The following is a 23,591-nucleotide window of genomic DNA, read 5'->3' as shown; positions in this document are numbered from 1 at the left end:
CTGGAAGGTTTAGGGAGTGGTCCTACAGTATCCACAGATGCTCTGGCAAATGCCTTCCCAATAATGGGTTAAAGGCTAGAGGGGTGCCTCACTAGGTCCCTTTAACACTTTGCACTTCTGGCACAAATCACAGCACCTGGAATAATCTCTCACTGTTTCAAAAAGATAAGGCCAGTAGAAATTTTGCCAAATGTTTTGCCTACACCCAGGTGTCTTGCATTGTGGGGTCTCAGTTACACGGCGTAAGCTGGAGTAACTTCACAGAAGTCACCCTCGTCCAATGCTTCTGCTAGCATGGGGCAGCCCCACAGAGCACCTTGCACAGGACTGGGCCACAGTGGCACAGCCGAGCCTGAATGCTCAAATCACACACGAAGGGCCTGACCTTGCTGTGATATGGGTAGGTGTGGGAGAGTCGGGCCCATCATACATGTCTCCCCTGCTCCAAAAAGAGAGACCCCCCAAGTCTCCTCTGAGTTGGAACCCAGTTGGGACTCAGTAAGGGTACGTAGACTCTTGTAATCTCCCCCATGGACACAGGGTTCCTCTGTCTGACTGGTACGTCAGAGTCTAGGGCAGGTCTGCTAGGCTTTCTGATCCTTCAGCGTGCTTGCCGCAGAAATCACTGCAGTCACAGCTTCTGGTGCCATCCCATTGCATTTGCTGTTCGTGCTCAGCCAGCAGGAGGAGGAAGAGCTGTTGTGTGTGTCACAGTCAGGGCAGCAGTAGATGTTACAGACTGTGCTCTCTTGGCCCACTGGCGCTAACTTCCTAATCACCCCCCAGCTCTGTCCCAGGCCCCACCTCTGCCCCGCCTCTAACACAGTACTGACTTTCCGGACACATGCTGCTGCAGAACCAGCCTTCCCACTGCAGCACTCTTCTTATGTTCGCCCTACTTAACTGGAAGAACGGCCACACTGGGTCAGACCAAAGGTCCATCTAGCCCAGTATCCTGTCTACCGACAGTGGCTAATGCCAGGTGCCCCAGAGGGAATGAACAGAACAGGCAATCAGCAAGTGATCCATCCCCTGTCAACCATTCCCAGCTTCTGGCAAATAGAGGCTAGGGTCACCATCCCTGCCCATCCTGGCTAATAGCCATTGATGGACCTGTCCTCCATGAACTTATCTAGTTCTTTTTTTAACCCTGTCATAGTCTTGGCCTTCACAACATCCTCTGGCAAAGAGTTCCACAGGTTAACTCTGTGTTGTGTGAAGAAATACTTCCTTTTATTTGTTTGAAACCTGCTGCCCATTAATTTCATTTGGTGACCCTAGTTCTTGTGTTATGAGAAGGAGTGAATAACACTTCCTTATTTACTTTCTTCACACCGGTCATGATTTTATAGACCTTGATCATATCCCCCTTTAATCATCTCTTTTCCAAGCTGAAAAGTCCCAGTCTTATTAATCTCTCCTCAAACGGCATCCGTTCCATACCCCTAATCATTTCTGTTGCTCTTTTCTGAACCTTTTCCAATTCCAATGTATCTTTTTTGAGGTGGGGCAACCACATCTACACGCAGTGTTCAAGGTGTGGGCATACCATGGATTTGTATAGAGACAATATATTTTCTGTCTTATTATCTATCCCTTTCTTAATGATTCCCAGCATTCTGTTCGCTTTTTTAAACTGCTGCTGAACATGGAGTGGATGTTTTCAGAGAACTATCCACAATGACTCCAAGATCTCTTTCTTGAGTGGTAACAGCTAATTTAGACCCCATTATTTTATGTGCACCTGCCTCTGTATCTCATGGATTCTCGCTTTGTCAAACCCAGGTGGATCAAAGAGTCTTTAAAGACTTCTTGTCAGAAAAGCTCCCCAGGCTTACAGCTCACTTTGAGCAGCACAGGATTGACGTCTCACTGATCACCTTCAACTGGTTCCTGGTGGCCTTCGTAGACAGCCTGGTCAGTGACATCCTCTTCCGGGTCTGGGACGCCTTTCTGTACGAAGGAACAAAGGTAGGGAACCACCCCTGGCCCTAGCTATGCCAGGCTCTCAGAGCTGCGCGTTCTTAGACATTCAGATCCAAGTGGGACGCACCCCACCCTGAGCTGAGCAGTTGACTGGCGTTCATAATCATTTTGGTCCCACAACTCCCTGTCTGAGCTGCCCAGCCTCTCTGCATGTCTCTGGCAACGATGGTGGGCCTGTAGCTTCCAGCTCTGTCTGTACTGGGGCTGGAATGGAAGGATTAAGCCCAGCTTGGGGAGACAGACCCGCACTAACCCTCCCAGAGCTAGTGTGCTACTCAGAGTGGGAGTGAGGCTAGCCACACAAGCACGTATCTAGGCTCTTGAACGGGCAAACACTTGCGGTGGCTAGTTCTCCCGCTGTTCACGTTGCCACGGCTACGTCCTATTCCTAGCACGGTAGCTCAATGAGCGCTCCTGCGAACGCCTCTTTGAGCTGGGAATCCCACCCCAGGTATACCCTGGCATCACCTTGTTGGTGCTGGGGCAGCTGGGCCTCACGCCCTCTCCTGGCCTTCCCAGCTTCTCCCCCTGCAGTCCTACATCACTGCCCTGAGGAAGGTCTGGGGACCTGCTCTGTCCCCTCTCCTGCTTCTAGAGGGGGCACTGGAGCTGCAGGGGTCTTGGGACCTTCTCAGGTTGAGGAAAGGGGCTGGGAGGGGATCTTCTCTTCTCCTTCGTCGCCCTGGAGAGAAGGCTGGAGGGCAGCAGACCAGGTATGTTCTGGGCCTGGCTTCAGCCAGCCAGAGTTGAGGAGGGTACAGTCTTCGCCCTCGGTAGGGGGAGCTCAGAGACGTTAGAGCTGGGCAAACTCAGTGGATGCCAGTGCAGCTCCTGCTGGACCATGAAGTGGCCAGGAGAGGGCATGAGGATCCATGCAGCCACCAGTGCCTGTTCCCTTGGTGCCAGGTACCACTGCCTGGGGAGCGGGCCTGTCCTGAATTCTGTTCTCCGTTCCCCACCACCTCGGAAAGGGAGAGCCTCCTGTTCCTTACAGTGTTTTCATTGGCACTGTGCCTTTAACACATTGGCTCTTGTTAAGCATTTGCTCTTGTCGTGTGTTCACTCTCCAAAGGAAGCATAGAGAATCAACAGTGCAAACTGACAAAGAGTGAGAGGAGATGTGTGTTGGCTTCTGAAGGCCCCCTCCTCTGGTGTGCAGCCCAGACACCTGCTGTCCCACCTCATCCCAAAGTGCTCCACGCCCTGAGCTTTCAGTCCCTCCGTGGGTATATGCTGGGCCCTCTGCCAACTAAAACACATTTTAACTTGTCGTAGGTGATTTTCCGCTATGCTCTTGCCATCTTTAAGTATAACGAAGAGGAGATTCTGCGGATCCATGACAGCCTGGAGGTTTACCAGTACCTTCGCTTTTTCACCCACATGATTGGAGATGGCAGGTGAGAGACGAGCTGCTCTCAAGCTTCCCCTTTGGCCAGTCACATGTGCGCAGACCTGTAAAGTTGACAAAATAATGACAAGGCCTAGGACTGTTGCCCTTGTGCTTGCAGGGTGGGGAAGGAACAAGAGTTGGCCATGTGCCTTTGTTCAGTGATGTTCACTGATGTCTAGTTAAGCCTAGAAATTGTTGTCTGTACAATTGAGTTTGTGCCCAAAACAGAAAGAAGCAGTTAGGCTGACACATCCAGGATTCGCAGCCACGAAGGCCATTGACGGGACAGCTGGGCTTGGGCCTGGGGTTTGCTTTTGTTCTGCTGGAGAAGAAGGATCCTGTTTTTCTTAAAGTCGAGTGCGCACCATGGGCATGGGATGAAAGGCAGGATTTGGCCGGTGAACCTCTTCCCTGGGAAACATGGCCCCTCAGACTAATCCCACCGTGAGGGAGTCCTGGGACATACTACTGAGCCTGCTAAGGGGACAAGGGTACAGCCTCTCACAGGAGCAGGATCCATCCTAGCAGTAGATGAGGAGCCTATGTCCGCCTGGAGAAAGGTCCCCTGTGTGTTCATGGCTTGCCCTGCCAAGCTCAGAGGCTTCTTTTCCTGGCTGGGGCAGAGGAAGGTTGGCTGCTGGAGCTGAAACGCTTTACACTGGGGTATGGGGGGACTGACACTATCAGCTGATTAGTCCTTGGGTGCGGGCCTTATAGCCCGTGGCTGCCAGCTGTAGTCCAGCCCGGGCTACGAGTTGGTCACTTTCTTGCAATGCAAGGGCCGTGCTGCCCCGGCAGGAGGGGTCAGCACTCACGCACTAGGACCAGGGTGTTCAGCTGATTAGCTCACCCGTGCTCCCTGTCTTCTCCCGGTAGGAAGCTGATGAGCATCGCCTTCAGTGACATGAATCCCTTCCCAATGAAGGTGCTGCAGAACCGGCGAGCGACACACCGGGCGGAGCTGGAGGCAGAGCTGAGCGAGCTGGAGCAGATCAAGGCGCAGTACGTGAAAGAGCAAGCAGAGCAGGTGACCTGGCACCTGGATGGAGCCGTTAGCGAAGAGGAGGAGGAGATGTAGCCAGAGACGTGGCTGCTGTCCTGCGCCTGAATCCCTGGCCCTGCAGCTCTGCACCAGCATCACTCTCCTTTCTCAGAGAGATGGAAAATCCTGAGGCGAGCAGGGCCAACGCAGAGGGTAGGCACAGTGTTTCTGAGGAGCTCAGCTGGGAGGACTGTGTCCTGCCCAGACCTCCTGGCTCACCGTCCACCCAGCACACAGCTGTGGAGATGCAAGAAAGTTTCTTGGAAAGATCCTGTCTCGCTCTCTCTGAACCATCCCGTCCATTCCTCCCCACCGTCTTGCTGCAGCTGCGCTAGACAGGGTGCCCAACTCATAGCCTGTGGGCTGAACACAGCCCACCAGAGCGTTCGTACGGCCCACAGCCTGCTTCCACACAAAATACCAACAGCCAATTCATTAGCATTTGGTCACGTTTGTATCATTTTACTTTAGTTATGAGTTCTGTACGGTTTTTTCTGTTTTCTATAATTCTGATACACGTTTTATGCACTGATTTCTTTATTTGTTTTTAAATAGACAATACTGTACATACCAACCTATCTAAACACATACGAAACAGAACCTGGTTGGATCACTCCAGGTTGTGCTTAGGGTTATGTGGCCCTCCTGTGTAATAAGGTTGGGAAACCGAGTGTTGCAGGACGCTTGTTGATTGATCACAGGTGACTTTAAGTGTGTGCACCATATTGGAGGCTGATGAGGCGCAGGTGACCCAGAAAGCCTTCCAATGTCTTTGAGTACACTCTGCTGGCAATTTAAAGGGGGTGTGTATATAATCATAGTAAGTATTAAGACAAAAGCACTCGCTTGAGAGTTAGTGTGTGAAGCCCCTGAATTAGTGAAGGAGAGAGACCTGATGGAACTCTTGAAGCTACCATAGCGTCTTTCTGCAGCTAGTTTGCCAGGAGGTCACATGATTGATGTTCAAGCATGCTCGGGGTTAACCCAATGAAACTATGTTCCCTGGGGCTGTGCCCTGATGCCCCTGAGGCCATGGCTGATCTCCTACTTAGTGAGATGGTCAGTGGGCACTTCCTTGCACACAGATTGTTGCCCTCTGCATAGTGTGTTCACCTTCTGCTGTAGATAATAACAGAGCTCATATGATAACAACAGCAGAGGGTTATGAGTAGAGTCCGTACTGGGACTGGTATTGACTGCATCCATTCATGGGCAGGAGGTGGCAGAATGGACAGATGGCACAAAAGGACAGAGGTGAGGCAAGACCAGAGAAGACTGTACCGTACTTAACCAAGCTGGGGCAGTGCACAACATTACAGGACAAACAAATGAAAGGTGATGCAACCAGAAAGGAATAGTTAGAACTACTTGTGCATGCTGCTGGCTTCTTAGTAAAATCTAACTGCTGGGGAAAGGAGCTGTGTGTTGATTGGAAAGCTGGGTGTCCCTTCTGCCCAGTGGCCATGCACCCCCAAACAGCATCAACAAGTGCAAAGGCTGGAATTCAGAGCAATATGGGGGCTGGGACAGTCCTCCAGCGCTGGACTCAGCAGCTGACTCCAGTGACACTATCTGTAGGAATCAGGCCTGCTTGGACAAGAACATAAGAATGGCCATACTGAGTCAAACCAATGGTTCATCCAGCCCAGTCTCTTGTCTTCTGACCATGGTCAGTGCCAGGTGCTTCAGAGGGAATGAACAAAACAGGGCAATTATCGAGTGATCCATCCCCTGCTGTCCAGTCCCAGCTTCTGGCTGTCAGAAACTAGGGACACCCAGAGCATGGGGTTGCATCCCTGTCCATATTGGCTAATAGCCATTGATGGACCTATCCTCCATGAACTTATCTCGTTCTTCTTTGAACCCTGTTATAGTCTTGGCCTTCACAACATCCCCTGGCAAGGAGTTCCACAGGTTGACTGTGTGTTGTGTGAAGAAATACTTCCTTTTGTTTGTTTTAAATATGCTGCCTATTAATTTCATTGGGTGACTTCTCCCCCGCCCACACAAGTTCTTGTGCTATGTGAAGGATTAAATAACATTTCCTTATTCACTTTCTCCACACCATTCATGATTTTATAGACCTCAATCATATACTTGATGACAGGTTTCAGAGTAGCAACCGTGTTAGTCTGTATCCACAAAAAGAAAAGGAGGACTTGTGGCACCTTAGAGACTAACCCATTTATTTGAGCATAAGCTTTCGTGAGCTACAGCTCACTTCATCGGATGCATGCAGTGGAAAATATCTCCCCACTGTATTTTCCACTGAATGCATCCGATGAAGTGAGCTGTAGCTCATGAAAGCTTATGCTCAGATAAATGGGTTAGTCTCTAAGGTGCCACAAGTCCTCCTTTTCTTTTACCATATGCTTGCTGAGTCGTCTCTCTTCCAAGCTGAAAAGTCCCAGTCTTTTTAATCTCTCCTCATACGGAAGCTGTTTCATCATCTGTTCATCATCTGCATTGCCCTTCTCTGCACCTTTTCCAATTCTAATATGTCTGTTTTGAGATGGGATGACCAGAATTGAAGTTACTATTCAAGGTGTAGCCATACCATGGATTTATAGGGTGCATTATAATTATTTTCTATCTTATTATCTCCCTTGCCTAGTGGTTCCTAACATTCTGTTGCTTTTTTGATTGTCGCTGCACACTGAGTGGATGTTTTCAGAGAACTCTCCACAATGACTCCAAGATCTCTTTCTTGAGTGGTAACAGCTAATTTAGACCCCATCATTTTGCATTGGAGTAAAGACTGCAGGATCAGGTCCTTAAATAGCTCGGACCTTTCTCTCCCTCTCCCTCCTCCACATCTGATCCCTGTTGCTGTATACCCAGAGAGCTGCTGGCACCTAGTAGGGCAGGGAAGGTATAGTGAGCCAAGGGGCAGACGCTGGCTGAGGAGAAGTGGAGATGCAAGGTCTACCCTTTACAAGCCCCTTTGGGGCACACACAGCTCCAAAGGGGCTGGGGTGGTGACTGGACCATGGTGCTGCTCCCTCCACCCCAGCCCATAAGGGGAAGCAGACTCCACTGTCCCCACAGCAAAATCCCTCCGAAGATCCCCTCTGGCTGTGGGGCTCCACACTGGCTCTTATCCAGGGCTGAGCTAGCCCAGCCCAGAGAGGGGCTTGCCCAGGTTAGGGGCCAACACAGATTTTCAATAAAGCCATTTCTCCCCAGGGATTGGCAAAAGCCCTGCTCCAAAGAGGTGAATCTGATGTTGGGTAACAGCAAAACCCCTCCAACCCAGCATCTGGCCAGCCTGAGCTAAGGCATCCCCCAGAGTGGGGTTCCCAGCTCCACCCCCTGTGGTATCCCAGCAGGTGCTGCCCCTGAGACTGGCGTTCCTAGAATGGTGGCTGTGGTATCAGCCTCAGGCTCTGGAACCATGGCCTCAGCAGGTCATACAGAGAGACCGGCAGAGATCCACGAGTCGGCCTTCGCCACTGAGGTACAGCTCAGTGACTTGCCCAAGGTCACCCAGCAAGACAGTGGCAGAACTGGAACCCAGGTCTCCTGCGTTCCCAGCCAGTATTCCAGCCAATAGGCTACACTAGAGTGTGGAGAGAGGGGATGGCTCCTTTACACCTCAGATTTATCAACGGATGTGGTGTTTGAAAAAGGAAAATAATATGTCAGTAACCAAAAGGAAGGGTTCTGCCTGGTGGCAACAGGGCCTGGCTAATGGACATTCCCCCAAACAGCTGTAATGGCAGCTTGCCAGAGAGAATTCAAATAACATCAAAGCCATGTCAGAGTGAGTTGGGTGTTTTTATTAACTAATTCCCCCTGCACCACCGCTGCCCGGCAATAGCCTTGCACCTGCTTCTGAAATCCTGGCAGGTTGGTCAGTATTTTATTTGCTTTTTACCTGAATTTTCCATTTCAAAACTAATTCTTCACCAAGTTCATTATGTATCTGCATGAGTCAGGATGGCAGTTTTCCCTTTGAGTTTTTGGCATGCTTTCCAAACAGTGTGAGACAACCTATTCAGACACTTGGCTCTATATACTCAAAAGAACTGGTCAAAATGTTTTCACCAGAAACATTTTCTGTGGAAAAAAATGGGATTTTGTTAAAAATTAAATTTCTCATGGGAGACTGTTGCTTTGGCACCATTTTTTAATGAGAAAATTCAAAATGAACAAAAAACAAAAATTTTCATTTTGAATTAAAATTTTTGTTTTTGTTTTCAAACTGGCAAATTTTCAACATTTTAAATCTTCATTATCCCCCTTTCCCTCTCTTTTCTCCTCTTTTGCCACTAAATACAATAAAATGAATGATGTACAAGGTTTCCCCCACACATACACTTTTTCTTTTTTCCCCTCTAACTTTTCCAACTTTGAAAAAGTGACAGTACAGTAAAAGGCAGAATGGAGCACTGTAATGGCAGCATCTCAAAGTGGGAGAAATTGCGGAGAAATTCTGAAAAGTTAGTCAAAAAAAGAGAGAGGAAAAGGTGGCAGAATAAAGGTAGATTTTCATCTATTGCACTCAGACAAAAAAGGAAAAATTGGGAGAAATAGGAAAAAGCCAATCCCACAAATTTTGAAATATTGAAAATTTTTCAGTTTTCAGCAGTTGAATCAAAATGAAACATTTGATTCGATCTCAAGATTTTGAGGGAATCGGACTCTTGAATTTTGAACTTCTGGATTTGGCAGTTGTGACCCTAAGAGCATCCTTATGCCAGAACACAAGGGGGTCCCTGGTACTTAGCAGTGAGTTTCAGCTGGCCGGACAGCTCCATGTAGCCCAACTCACCATGGATAAAATCTGTATCTAAAAGGTGTCGTGTCATATGTCATTGGAAAACCAAAAACTGATAATTGATCTTCTGGCATGATGTTTGTATGCATAGGTGCTGACTCCGTGGGTTCTCCAGGGCTGGAGCACGCACAGAAATAATATGGTGGGTGCTCACCAACCGGCAGCCCTCCTCCCCCTACCAGTCAGCTCCTCCTTCTCCCCCCAGCATCTCCCGTCCACCAGTGGCCCCGCTGATCAGCACCTCTCCCTCCCCTCAGCACCTCCTCCACACCAGTGATCAGCTGTTCAGCGGCGTGCAGGAAGCGCTGGGGGGAAGGGGAAGGAGTGAGGACAGAGCAGGGTGGGGGCGGGGCAAGGTGGGGCTTTGCGGCGGGGGAAGGGGTGGAGTGGGGGCAGGGCCTGGGGCAGAGCAACGGTCAAGCACCCCTCAGCACATTAGAAAGTCGGCACCTCTCTTTGTATGGTCAACCCACAAAGGATTATACTATAGTGCTTGAATCATGACTAAAATGTGTTCACACCAGACATGTTGGGAGAATTGATAAACAGGATTTTTCCAGGCAAAGGAATGAGGTTCTGCTTGCTTGAATGCATCTCCCAAGTAAATGGAGCAAGTTGTTACCAACACCAAGAAAAGCATATTTGCATGCCAGGGAAACAAAGCCATCAGAAGAGCAAGTGGGGGGAAAGTGATCACTTAACATTCTCAACAGGGGATGGAGCCAGCATCCCAAGGAAGTCTTCCTGCCTTGGGAAGCAGGGTCAAATAACTGTGAGAGAGACGCTTTTCAAAGCTTTCCTGGACTATCAAGAGAGATGCAGCAACCCCCTGCCACAGAGTCACCAGGGCAATGCTCTTGAACTACTCCCTACGAAGCCAGCCAGGACTCTGGGGGAGCCTCCTCTCTCTGAGCATGCTGTCACCAGGGCAAGAAGATTACACAGCTTCGACCTTCCTGGGTCTGACCTCGGGGCATTCACCATCCCCTTCCACACCGGGTGCTTCCCACAGCGATTCCACCCGTGCGGGGCTCCTGGGGAAGCCAGAGGGCCCTGCACCCCAACTCCGCAGTCAGGCGTGACTCTCAGCAAGCGTAAAATGGAAGGTTTATTAGTTGACAGGAACACAGCATAGAACAGAAGTTGTTAGCACAGAAATCAGTGACTTTCAGCCAAATCCATCTTGGGGGAACCCCGGGCCAGATGCCCTGGACTCTCCCACTTCCAGTCCCCTACCGCAGACTGCCCAGCTTCCAGCGACCCGACCTCTGACACTCCTCCTGGTCTTTGTCTCACTTTCCAGGCAAAGTGTCACCTTGTCGCATTCCCCTCCTGGGCACCGGCCATAGCATATGTGCAGGCAGCTGGAGCCGCCTCACCTGCCTCGAGAGTCTCAGCCAAAGTCACACGCCCCTGTTCCCACAGTCTAGGCACTGGTGCAGCACAAAGGGAAACGGAGGCACATGCAGTATTCATGCAAAACAGTAAAACTCACATAGGCTCAACAGTAAGACTGACATAGACTCACATACAACATAAGAAGGGAAAATACCCACGTCATCACACCCTCTAAGTTACCCTTCCCCTGAGGGGAAGAGGAAAACCAGTGCCTTGGACTCTGTGGGGATCCTGACTAAGAGCTAATCAGCCACTGCTGGAAAAGGAAGATGGGGAGGAAATTACCTTGAACAAGAACAGTAACTTGTCACTAGGTCCCAGCCATTAGAAAGTATATTTTTACTTTGATTTGTAACTCTTTCTATTTGTATCCCTTATACTTGAACTCACTTAAAACCCCTCCCTTGTTAATTGAATAAACTTTTTACTTTGCATCTAAACCAGGCCAGTGCTTTGATTGAATTGAGATGATTGTTGGCTCCAGTCAAGAGAACAAGCTGCTGTTTCTGTCTCTTTAAAGGCACAGCAAACGTAACTTCTGGGAGTGCTCCAGGAGAGGGCTGGACACTGCAGGGAGATGGTTTGGGGAAAATTTGGGACTGGGGGGCGTTGGAGTCACTCTGCAAATAGTCACTGGGCAGTGGAAGCCAGGGTGTGCCCTGCGTGCAGGTCTGCTGGCTGTGGATCCCCGGGCTGTTAGCTACCGCAGCACAGCATTGAAGGCACCCAGAGTGACAGGACAGGGGGTGACACAACCCCTCACTGGTCTGGGTTGCCCCCCAAAACATTACAGCAATACTGATGCAATTAAAGATAATTTTGGATGTTCAATCTGCCCTTCCGCCATTCTTACATTAGCCCTGGGCTCAGATAGGTGGCCTTTCCTTGGCCTCTGTAAAATGCATTCCAACTGGACAGAGTTATACATGCTGAAAACAACCACTCCCGATTGTACTGTACAGCTTGTTTCTGGCAACCCGTCGAAAGCGTTCCCTGTTCTCTAGCACTGCCTATGCACCCCCAGGGTCTTGTTGCAGCATTGCACACCAGGCTCTCCTGGACGGTACACCGTGAAATGGATGATAATTATGGTGGTTTTGGCCTAGGACTGGGAACAAGAGGATGTGTAGCATAGTGGGGAGGGAGCGAGCAGACTTGGCTTGTCTCCTGCAGCATGGTGCCTCTGGCTCTCCACAAAGGCCCTGCTTCTCCTCCCCCTTGTGCCAGCTTTACATCAGAGTCACTTCCGTGATTTGTGTGGCCTTTCTCCTGACCTGTGAGAGGAGGATCACGCCCAGACCCCGGCGCTCCTGGATCCAAGGCTATGAAGCTGATAGCGTCTCAACTGGGAGCACACCAGTCCTGGAACCATGCATTAATCATTCCCTTCTCCATCTGGACTTTGCTACTCACAGATAATGTTGCCAAAACAACCAAGAGCTCGTGGGAGGGGCCTTATTAAATGAGACCTGGGTGCAGCTAATTAGACGCTTCTGTCCACTTGCCATGGGTCACGGAGCATTGCTATTTGTCCTGTCAGCCATAGGGCTGGAGAATGCACTGGGGTATGGTGGAAAGGGTGTGTGCAGGGAGTGGGATCTGGCCTGTTTCTGCACTGAGAGATTAACTAAAGACACAAGCTCAGTAATGCAGGGAGATAGCCAGGAAGGCAGGGCATTCCCCTCACTCAATGGCTACTGCAACCGCTCTCTTCAGAGCATGCACATGAGGGAGTTAAATGCTGCACATTTATTAGTAATTATTAATTAATTATAGCTCTCTCAGCCTGCTGACAGAGACACACTAGAGGAAACTATGCCCTGCCCAGGCAATACTCAGAGGAAGGTTTTGTTTGGAATCAGCTGTATGTTTGGGGCAGGGTACGCTTCTGTGCGTATCCAAAGGCAGCTGCATGGACATGGATGGCACATGCCAATCCCCTGCTGCTTGCTGCCTAATTGAGACATCTTCAGGGAGGGAACAGAACAAAGAAATACAAAAGATGAGAACTCAGAAAAAGACAACCTGCCTGTCCTCACTACAGTCTCTGCTACTGTATGCATTTTAGGGCCAGATTGTGTCCCACGGACACAGCCATCCTAAGGGGTACAGAGCTGCCCTGCCCCACCTGCATCTCAGGGAGTCACAATTCCCTGATTGCTCCAATTTGCGCCAGAGGGAAGTACTTACCCCAGCAGAAAATGACACTGTCTGCAACGAATAAGGAGCAGGGAGTGAGTTGTGGCTCTTTGACTGTTTCCTTTCTGGGATGAGTGAGTTCTGTTTTGTATTTTTAAATAAAGATTCTAAGGGCCTTGATCTTGCAGTGGGAACATCGAGCACAGACCAACCCCATTGGTAATAATGGGCTCCACACGGCTGCAGGGGGCTGTGCTCGTGGATGCAATCACAGGATCAGGGCTTAAATCAGAACCATAATCTCTGCTAGTTCTTGGGGGGCCTAGTTAAATGGTGGCCCCCAGCTGGCGCATATGCTTTGTGCTGAATGTCCTGTGCTGTTGATGTTCGCTGGAGACACAGAAGAACACTGCAGACAACATCATTTTTAAAAAATGCCAGGAAAGGCACTTTGGCTAATGAGTATAGACTCAGACATGCCAATGAGGGAATCCAGACCCATGCATTTTCCAAAGGGTGATCATAACGGGGCTATTTGGAAAGCTGTCCATCTGCCCTGACCTATAAATAGGCATGACCAATTATCCTTGTAACAAGGCATTGCTGGTAGACGTAGTGTTTCTCAGAATCCTTGAAGTTTGGCAGCAGGTAGTTTGGGCCTTGCAGGCATCCTTCAGCTCTTTGTCATGCTTCTTAGCTGGATGCCATTAGAATATACATGAATTCTCTGCAGTGATTTACAGACTGCACTAAATAAAGTGAGTTATGTTCCTGCTAACTAACCCCCAAAATGACTTCATTGCCCCACCCCCCGTAACACGGCAGCGACCCCTATATTTAGGTCTGCCTAATGCTTTCTGTCATAAAAGATCCTGGCAGTCTTTTCTTTGAGAAGCTCTCAGCTTCACAGTTTGCAGCAGCCCTTTGATATTCACGGGGGGGGGGGGGGGGGCAGAGAACGGCCTTTTCTTTGTCCCCTGGCAGGCTGTTCAGGTGTTCCAGTGATATGACCTTTTAAACCCTGTCATTTCTCTTGCCTGGGTTGCAATTCTTAAGAAAATGTGGTGGCAGCCACAATACTAACTGTACGTGGTGCTTGGCCCTGCTCTGAGCAGAGGCTGGGACGGGATGCCCTCCTAAGGTCCCTTCCAACCCTGAGATTCTATGATTCTAAGGCAGACTCATGCCACTGCCAAACCAGCAGCAGCAACCAGTTCTGGGAACTCCAAGGAGCTGTGGGAACAGCTGTGCATGTGTGCGGGCTTAAGCCAGGTTAGATCCCCCCAAGGCCCATCTCTCCTTCTGCAGTACCGCATGGGGTAAGAGCTCCCCCAACTTCTGGGGGAATTTGGCTTTCACTCCACCTGCACCCAGCAGCCCATCCATTGCCCTGGGAAAACAGCCTTCTCTTGCTACTAGCTACTGGAGTGGCCTCTGGAGCTGAAGTGGTTGGTGAGTGTGTTATGGTGCCAGGGTCTCGGGGGTCATACCCTGCTGGTGGCAGTGGAGGCTGGCGGTACCAGCTGCACGTAACAAATCTTGTTTTTACCCGTTTCCTTACTCAAGGCGAAGAAATTTCACACAAACCCTACTTTAAAAGAATGTGATTTAGACTGCAAGGGCAAGCACCTGAGCGTCAGGACATGGCAGCGTTACGATTGCTTGGCCCTTAATTCAGCCTCTGTGTATGTCTGCATTGGATACAGGCTGTGGTCACAGAGGGCAGCAGTCCCTTGGTAAGCAGGCTATCTTGCCATGGGCGGGTGGGATGCTGGCTCAGGATCTGCACCAGCTGGGACTGGGTTTCTGGGTGGAGTTTAAGGAGTTCATTCTAACCTAGAAAGCCCAGACTGGCTTAGGCCCTGCCGACCTGAGTGACGATGTTCTTCTCATGTTTACGGCTGCAGCCACGGGGATCAGCAGGGGTGATCCAGCTGGAGCCCCATCAGTACACCTGAGAGAGCCTGCTGGCCAGCACTCCTCGCTAGGGCTTTGGGATTCGCTCTCCTACAGGGCCAGAGCCTTACAGACCAGCTTTCCCCATGCTGTGGGGGAATCGCAGGGGAGGAGTAGCGCATCGGAGCGGACCTGCGCTACAGTCATGCTGGGGAGCTGCTTGCTGTGCTTTTGTAAGTGATGGCCAGGGTGTGTGGCTGCCCGTCTCACATTTATATCACTAAATCAGCGGTTCTCAGACTGTGGGTTGGGAGCCCAAAGTGGGTCTCGACTCCCTTTGAATGGGTCGCCAGGGCTATCTTACATTTGCTGGGGCTCAGGGCTCTAGCCTTGAGGACCACTGCCCAGGGGCAAAGCCAAAGCCCAAGGACAGTGGGGCTCAGGTTGCAGGCCCCCTGCCTGGGGCTGAAGCCCTTGAGCTTCAGCTTTGGCCCCCCTGCCAAAAGCGGTGAGGCTCAGGCTTTGGTTCCCCCACCCGGGGTAGTGGGGCTCGGATAGGCTCAAGCTTTGATCTCCCCTCCTGGGGTCATGAAGTAATTTTTGTTGTCAGAGGGGGTCACAGTGCAATGAAGTTTGAGAAGCCCTGCACTAAATCAATCCCTTCAGCCAGGACTTTGGTGTAGGGAAGCCTTCCCGGGCAATCCAAGGAGCAAGAGCTGCCATTCTAACAATCGCCTGGGAAGAACAAACATTTCTAGGTGCTCATTCCAAATGGGAACCTCTGGACTGAGGCTGATGTTCAGAGGCGTGTGTTACACATGACTGTCCCCATCGCTCCCAGGTGATCCAGAGAAATGCAAACAATCCATTTTGCATGATGGATCATGTCAGTATTGCTTATGAACCCACAACACAGGGTTTTCGATGAGGGGGCCACTTCCATTGGAAGGGAAGAAATTTCATTTCGACGTTGGTGTGTTTATCATTTGGAAGCTGCCAGCTACTAATCTAGGCTTATTAGAAGGTGTACCTGGCCTTGATGCAATCATATCATGTGCCATGAATTGCATGCTGGTTCTCATTTTGAAATGATCTCTCTGTGAGGTTATTGTCCCTAAACCTGGGTCCTGAGAAGTTCTACGTGCTGTTTTTATATTAAAATGAGAATGATGCCTTTATGTTTCTCTTGCAAAATCCTTCCCCACACATCTTGAATGTTTTCTATCCGTCCATCAGTCTGTTCTCTGGCTTTCTCTGCCATGCTCATCCCCCATGGTATCTGAGCACCAGGAATGTCTCTGCATCCCAAAGCCCTGTCCTGCATGGGAGCTGAAATGGCCTCACAACCTAGCCCCGTGGCTCAGTTTGGCCCCTGGGCTCTGGGGCCTGTACCAGATGGTCTTCTTTTACTCCAGTGCCTTGTTGGCATCACGCAGGAATGGTTAGAGGCGTGGCCACTGTTTTGTAGTCAGGTATAAGAATTCTAGGGCTAGAGCTTCAGCTGGGGTATATCAGCATTACTCAGTTGACTTCAACGGAGCGATGTTGATTAACACCAACTGAGGATCTGGCCTAGAATTTCTTCCAGTTGAGTGGATGGATCATTACACAAAGTAAAACTATTTCCCCATGTTTATTTCCTCCCCTCTGCCCCCGCCCCCGTTCCTCAGACATTCTTGTCAACTGCTGGAAATGGCCCACCTTGATTATCACTACAAAAGGTCCCCCCCCCTCCCCACCCGCTCTCCTGCTGGTAATAGCTCACCTTACCTGATCACTCTCGTTACAGTGTGTATGGTAACACCCATTGTTTCATGTTCTCCGTGTATATAAATCTCCCCACTGTATTTTCCACTGAATGTATCCCATGAAGTGAGCTGTAGCTCACGAAAGCTCATGCTCAAATAAATTTGTTAGTCTCTAAGGTGCCACAAGTCCTCCTTTTCTTTTTGCGGATACAGACTAACACGGTTGCTATTCTGAAACCTTCCAGTTGTGGGTTTCAAGCCACTAAAGTAATCAGGCCAGAATGGAAGCTGTCCCTGTAAATAGCTGTGCAAATTTCATTTGTGTGCCTGCTTAGCAGCTCTGTTCTTTCTCCAGACATTCCTGGGAGAATGGAGACATGCCATTGTGCATTTTGAGGTCTTCGAATGCTCTACAAACCCAAGTTAAACTTCGCAATACCAGTGTAAGGTAGGGGTGCAGAGAACTCCCCACTCAGAACCTCAAACAATTTGTATTCTCTTGGATGGTTCCTTGTCTATACAAATCTAATCTGTCCTGCCTGGGAAAAAACTTGCATGGCATCAGTGCTGAATAGTCAGCACACAACCGATGCATACAACAGTTAATATCAAATTCTCTGTGTTTACTTACAGGCCCACACAGGAGTCACTGGGCTATCGAATGCGCTATGAAATACTGCTAGCTCTGTACTCGTACAGGGCGCATATTGCGTTCCGTGGTGACACTCCCCAGCTTTGGCTGAGCTGGCTAGGCCATTCTATATTAAACCTGGTATTCTGAGGGTTGACAAGACTGTGAGGGACTAAAAGACATGTCCCTTTGTGCCCATTCATCCCTCTCATGTGCAGCCAGATACTCCAATCACACCCTAGTGTCACAGCCATCTGGCCCCATTGAGCTGGACTCTGCATGCTGCCATGCCAGCTGGGCACTGCAGGGACCTAACCTGACTCACCAGACCAGAGTGGAAAGACAGGACCATTGGCTTGGCACAGACACCCCGGGCAAGTGAGAGCGGGATCAGGCCCAGCGCCAGGGTAGCACGGGCAAATGAGAGCACGATTGGGCCCAGCAGGGCCCCAAGGATGCCCCGAGTGAGCAAGAGCGGGATCAGGCCCAGCGGGGTCCCATATTCCTCCCAGATGAGCAAGAGCAGGATAAGGCCTAATGGGGCTGCCCACCCCCCCCAGGTGAGTGCAGACATCTCTCATGGGGTGTGCGACTCACACCTTAGCACGCTGTCTCACCCACACACATTCCTCAGCTTACCGCACTCATTTGGAGGAAACAGATAAAGATTTTAAATAGTTCTACTCAGGCACTACTAGAGACAATACTCCCCGGCCTCAGGCCCAGGGCTCAGAGCTGGGAGAGCTGCTTTCCAAGCTTGTGTCCGGTAGTAAACATGGAGATGACAGGCCCCTGCCTCCTAGGGTTCCCACCTGGCCCAGATTTGACTGGCCTGGCCGGTTTTTTATGGCTTTGCCACTTGCCAGAATAATAATTTAATCTGCTGGGTTTTTTGCGTGGGTGTAAAGATTTGCATTATTCTCCCAATACACGGAGACGGGGAAGGATTGTGTGTCCGGCGAAGGCCGCTGCAGTGTTCGGTACCGCAGGTTGAGTGAGGACAGCTCAGAACTGTTGAGAACAGGGCAGCTGCCCGCCCCCGCCGCACAGCCCGGGCCTGGGGGAGAGGGCTTGAGCCACGGGAGAGTGAGGAGCCGACGATGTTCTCAACCCCCTCTGTCTGGGGGCTTTCGCCACGTCCTGTCTGGGCGGGGGCGGGTTGCGGCCAGCGCACCCAGGGAGCGAGCCCGGACCCGGGCAGGACACAGGGGAGCGAGCCCAGGCGGGGCCAGGAGCAGGACCCCCAGGGGAGCGCGATGGGCGGGGGGTGAGAGCCGGGGTGGGCAGGACCCCCAGGGGAGCGGGCCGGGGTGGGGGGGAGCCGGGGCGGGGCGGGACCCCCGGGGGAGCGGGCCGGGGCGGGGGGGAGCCGGGGCGGGGCGGGACCCCCGGGGGAGCAGGCCGGGGTGGGGGGGAGCCGGGGCGGGGCAGGACCCCCGGGGGAGCAGGACCCCCCTTGTCTCCCGCCCGCCCGGCTCATTTCTCGCCCGCCGCAGGGACTCCGCGGCCCGAGGCTGCCCCCGACTCTGGCCAGGGCTCCGCCGTGCGCTCCCCCTTAGGGCCCCCCAGCTCTGCCCCCCCCCGCAGGGCTCCCCGGCTCTGCTCCCCGGCTCTGACCCCCCCCCCGCAGGGCTCCCCGGATCTGCTCCCCGGCTCTGACCCCCCCCGCAGGGCTCCCCGGCTCTGCTCCCCGGCTCTGACCCCCCCCCCGCAGGGCTCCCCGGATCTGCTCCCCGGCTCTGACCCCCCCCGCAGGGCTCCCCGGCTCTGCTCCCCGGCTCGCCCCCCCCCGCAGGGCTCCCCGCAGGGCTCCCCGGCTCTGCTCCCCGGCTCTGCCCCCCCCGCAGGGCTCCCCGGCTCGGCTCGGCCCCCCCGCAGGGCTCCCCGGCTCGGCTCTGCCCCCCCCCGCAGGGCTCCCCGGCTCTGCTCCCCGGCTCGGCTCGGCCCCCCCGCAGGGCTCCCCGGCTCGCCCCCCCCCCGCAGGGCTCCCCGGTGCGCGGCGGACCCGCCCCCTGCGTGGGGCGTTCCCCGGCTCCCCGCCGCCGGCCGCCCTGGGAGCCCGCCTGGTTCGCGGCGGCGGCGGCTGGCGGGGCGCGGGGCTCGCCCGGCACTGGCGGACGGCGCCCGGAGGGGCCGGAGCCTGGGGTCCCTGCGGCCGAGAGGGGCGCGGGCTTGGCGGGGTCCGCGGCGCGCCGCGAAGGTAGGAGGCGGTCGGCGGGGAGGCGGGCCGCGCACCTGCCGGGGCGGCCGGGCATCGTGCGAGCCCCGCGCCGCTGCCTGGGAACCCCAGATCGCCCTTCCCGTGCTGCCGGGCTGGGGGGCTCTCCGGCGGCCAGCGGCATTCCCTGCAAACGGACCCGGCGTCTCCCTTCTCTGCCGCGCGGGTGGATTAGGCTCTGCAGGCGGCGAGCCCTTGGCAGCAGCCAGCCCCGCCGGGTGCAGTTATAGAGAGGGGGTCACGCAGGCGGCTTCGCTGAGGGTTGGGGCTCGGGGGTCTGTCGGGTGGGCTCCCGCCGGAGCAGGGGGAAGCTGCAAGTGCCGGCCATGGCAATGATGCGCTTTAAGGGTGAAGCGCGGTAAGAGGCTTGTGTTCTGCACTCCGGGGGGATAGCCCTGCCCCGTGTCTTTGTGCTCTGCATGACGCTGGGCAGCGCAAGGAGCCTGCCGTCAGCCCTCGCGAAATGGGAACGGGCCTGTGCCGAGTCCCTGCCCTGGGACACGGGTCTGTGCCGCCCCTCAGGAGAGGGGACTGACTGGGGGATCTTGCCTAATGTCTCTCGTCCTGCCTACCACGCGCTAATTATTGCGGAGGGCCAGAGCCCTGGTCCTTTGTTGACAATGCGGCAAGTGAAGGGCCTAGGAAAAGCTCAGTGACCAGTGCATGGCTAGAGACTGATTCCAAAAGACCTTGGAAGCCAGCAGCTTCCACCTGGGGGGCTTGGTGGATCCTTTTCTGACAAGTGCCATTCCCTTGCTACATTTGTCATCCCAAGTGCAGGGCTTGATGGGGCTGCACACATTTACGCAGCTGAAGGCCTGGGCCAGTGTATTAGTGGAGAACGGTGTTTGGGGAACACACGTGAGTGGACAGGCATAGGGTACGCGCGCACACAACTGTACATAGACACGCACATTTGCGCTCTCATTCACACACGATGCATGTGCACACACAAGCAGGAACAGAAGATAGTATCTGGTGTATATGGGGGTGGGGTGCGTGGCCTGTATTCTCTGTGGGGCAGTGGCCTGATGTGAGCAATGGACTCTCCACATGCTAAATGCAGTACCAGCATTTCACCTTTTTCTAGACGTTGGGCTTTCTCTTTTCTGAATTAATCTCCCAGAGACAAACGCTGTCTGCTCTCTGCTCCTCCAGGGAGGTGACTGGTGCACCTGAGTGAGGAGGTAGACAGCCACTCTTCACTTCTCTGCTGTGACTCCGGCAGCAGGCCCTTTCCACGTAGGGGCCGGGTACGATATTTCTGCACAGAAGAGTCCCTGTCCCAATAGTGTAGCTGCCCTTTGCCCCTGGAGGCGGCTGCTTCTGGATCCTACCCAGCTTTTAGTTGGTCATCTGGGCTGGACTCCAATATCCGGTCCTCTGGGATCGTTAGGTGGGTTACTCAGGAAGCAGAGCCATGAGCTGCAGTCACCAGTTCAAGCTGGTGGGTCGGCCGTTATTTGTCCACGGTGACAGGTCAGCTGTTACTACTGTCAATTCGGATTCCTGGCACAGGCTTATGATAATGTCCTTTGCACTCTTCTGGTCACTTTCCCAAGGGTCTTTACAGACATGGGAACGTTGCCTTCCAGAAGCCCTGGAGGAAGGGGGGGCACAGCGAGTGAGCTGCAGGCAGAGAAACTGGCTGGCCCAAGGTTGTGCAGAGAGTCCCCCACAATTAGGAGCATGCAAAGCTGGCTGTGAACAGCTTCACCAGCCCAGGTCCCATACTATGTGTAGCTTGGTCCCAGACCCCCAGATGCTGCCTGTTGGGCTCTGCTTGCTGCTGTTTCTCAGAGGCAGGACACAACTTAATGCTTATTTTAAATCCAGCTCAGAAGCTGCCCAGTGACAGGCAGGGAATCCTAATGTCTAATCAACAGTCACCTCTCTGGGTGAGGGCAGTCATGCCACCCATCCACCTGTTCCAAGGGGTCCAGTGCAGTGGCAGCTAATGCTGCCTTGTTACCATCAGTGCCAGGCACCAGGGAGATGACTAGCAGAGCTGGGTGAGTGCAGAACACAGGTGTTTCACTAGTGCCCCTTCCTGCTTTCTGTAGTCAGTGCCAGGGCATTCCTGCCTCCAGTACAGCTTGGTGGTATGAGGAGGATGGAGGATTTACTGAACCCCCTGATCCCGATGCAGCAGGCCACATGCAGCTCAGTGTACTGCCCTGAGAAGGATAAAGGAATGAGTTGACCCTGCCAGGATTTGAACCTTTGGCTCCAAGGAATCTCTGTATATGATCCCCAAGGCTAAGCCATCCCCTCTGGCATAACAGCAGAGACATCGGCGTGCTTGCTGAAGGACCCTGGGCTGTAAGGGGCTCACTCCGAGCTTGACCTTGCAAAGTGCTGCTGAGCAGCTTTTAGAGGGTGCTCATCACTGTGCAGGATCAGGCTCCTGAGGCTGTGTGGAATTGGGGGTGCATCGTGTGGATGGGGTCTGCAAAATGTTCAGTTCCCCAGGTGATGTTTTCTCCTGGAAGACTCGAGACGTCTGTGGGACGCTCTCCGCATTGGAGTCAGTGGAGATGTGCACAGGGGAAGCGGGATTGTGTAGTAAGAATGAAGCAGCTTCTTCTGCGTTTCCTGTGCCTGCAAACCGCTGAGGCAGGTGTGTGGCTCGGTCCATTTTACCATGTGATACTCTTTTGGGATTCTTCCTCCAGTTAATTCCAAGTACCTTTTTATTGTAGCCATTACAGGCCCAAATCCAGTTACATCGGTGTGACCCCATTGACTTCGCTGAAGCTGCAGGAGCATAGCTGTGGGCAGAATATGGCCCATGGACTTCATAGCAGACATACAAAGGGCTCCCTGCTGCAGATGCATTTGTAACATAAGGCAGAGCCTCTGCTCTGTCAGCCAAAAGCAATAACTACTGTGAAAACCCTCAGGAAAAGTGCAAATGGCCGCCCAAAGTAGTTCTGACCAGCACTGTGCAGCCTGTGTCTTGTTCCATTCTCCCCCTCCATCGTACGTGGTGCTGGAGATCCTCCTCGCCCCCGCGTGCCTTTCTGTGGATGGGCAGCCGCGGCACTCCCAGCTTTGGGCCGTTGTATCTTTGTGTTGTCTCCAATGCACTGAAGCTAATGGGAGTTTTGCGACTGACTTCAGTGGAGCCAGGCTTTCATCCATAATTTTTAAAAAATCCCCAACGAAGTCAGACCTGCTGCTCTGCTCACATGACAGCCACAAGGGCCTAATCTCCCTCCTCCTCACCCAACCCTCCAGGAAAGACAGACTCTACCAGCTGACTCGAAGGCTCTTTCAAATGCACTGGGATGTTCTGAATTCAGAGCATTGCAGCTTTTTGTGGGCCTGAGCTAGGTCCATCCCAGTCTATGGGAGCTCTCGCACCAGCACTCCTGTATCGTGGAGCACACGTGGGCCACTGACTTGTGAATCCTGTGGAGCAGCGGTTCTCAACCAGGGGCACACGTATCCCTGGGGGTACGCAGAGGTCTTCCAGGGGGTCCATCAACTCATCCAGATAGTTACCTAGTTTTACAACAGGCTACGTAAAAAGCACTAGCAAAATCAGTACAAACTAAAATTTCATGCAGACAAGTGACGTGCTTTTACTGCTCTATGTACTATACTGAAATGTAAGTACAGTATTTTGTGTTCAAATCCATTTATTTTATAATTATATGGTCAAAATGAGGAAGTGAGCCATGTTTCAGTACTAGCGGGCTGTGACATTTTTGTATTTTTATGTCTGATCTTGGAAGCAAGTCGTTTTTAAGTGAGGTGAAACTTGGGGGGACGCAAGGCAAATCAGACTCCTGAAAGGGGTACAGTCGTCTGGAAAGGTTGAGAGCCGCTGCTCTGGAGTATAATGATGATTGCTGTTCTCCAGGGCACTCTGTGTAACAGTCCATCAGTGAAGGTTTCCGCAGAGCTCTATCCGCTGCACACTCTGCCAGCACGATGCCCTCCCCTCCCCTAGGCCAGGATCACGGTCCAGTCCATGGAACACAGGCACGTGGCCATTCTACATCAGACCAGCACGCCGTCACGTGGCCATTCTACATCAGACCAGCACGCCGGCACGTGGCCATTCTACATCAGACCAGCACGCCGTCCCACCCTGAATCCTGTCTCTTACGCCAGCACCAGCTGCTTCGGAGGAAGGTGCAGGTATCCCCATAATGGACCGTTAGGCAATAACCCGGCAATTGGTGACGTTTCAGCCTGAGCCTAGGCAGTCTGTGTTTGGCTTCTGCCCTGAAGCACAAGGGCTTATATCTGTTCAATTTTAACCCGCTTAACTCTTGGACATGGTTGAGAGATTGTGGCAATGAGTTCCACAGACTGATGAGGTATTTCTGTGTATCGGTTTGACACACAAGTT

General features: G+C 52.6%; 2 protein-coding genes across 8 annotated transcripts in view; both read left to right on the top strand.

Moving 5' to 3' along the window:
- Nucleotides 1-6,590, top strand: part of TBC1D2 (TBC1 domain family member 2) — a 40,513-nt gene extending 33,923 nt beyond the window's left edge. For all 7 annotated transcript variants that reach the window (XM_073346025.2, XM_073346020.2, XM_073346022.2 and 4 more), the window contains 3 exons: nucleotides 1,786-1,971; nucleotides 3,262-3,383; nucleotides 4,253-6,590. In XM_073346025.2, the coding sequence (XP_073202126.2) occupies nucleotides 1,786-1,971; nucleotides 3,262-3,383; nucleotides 4,253-4,454 (510 nt within the window). In that variant the 3' untranslated portion in view covers nucleotides 4,455-6,590. The remainder of the gene's footprint in view (nucleotides 1-1,785; nucleotides 1,972-3,261; nucleotides 3,384-4,252) is intronic.
- A 12,498-nt stretch (nucleotides 6,591-19,088) lies between these two features.
- CORO2A (coronin 2A) overlaps nucleotides 19,089-23,591 on the top strand; it is an 85,119-nt gene continuing 80,616 nt past the window's right edge. Inside the window, exon 1 of the mRNA XM_073346008.1 lies at nucleotides 19,089-19,210. The gene's annotated coding sequence lies outside the window, so the exon portion shown is untranslated. The remainder of the gene's footprint in view (nucleotides 19,211-23,591) is intronic.

The sequence above is a fragment of the Lepidochelys kempii genome, chromosome 5, assembly GCF_965140285.1.
Source record: "Lepidochelys kempii isolate rLepKem1 chromosome 5, rLepKem1.hap1, whole genome shotgun sequence".
NCBI classification, from domain to species: Eukaryota; Metazoa; Chordata; order Testudines; family Cheloniidae; genus Lepidochelys; species Lepidochelys kempii.
The sequence above is the reverse complement of the archived record's forward strand: the minus strand, read 5'-3'. Positions and strand labels throughout refer to the sequence as shown.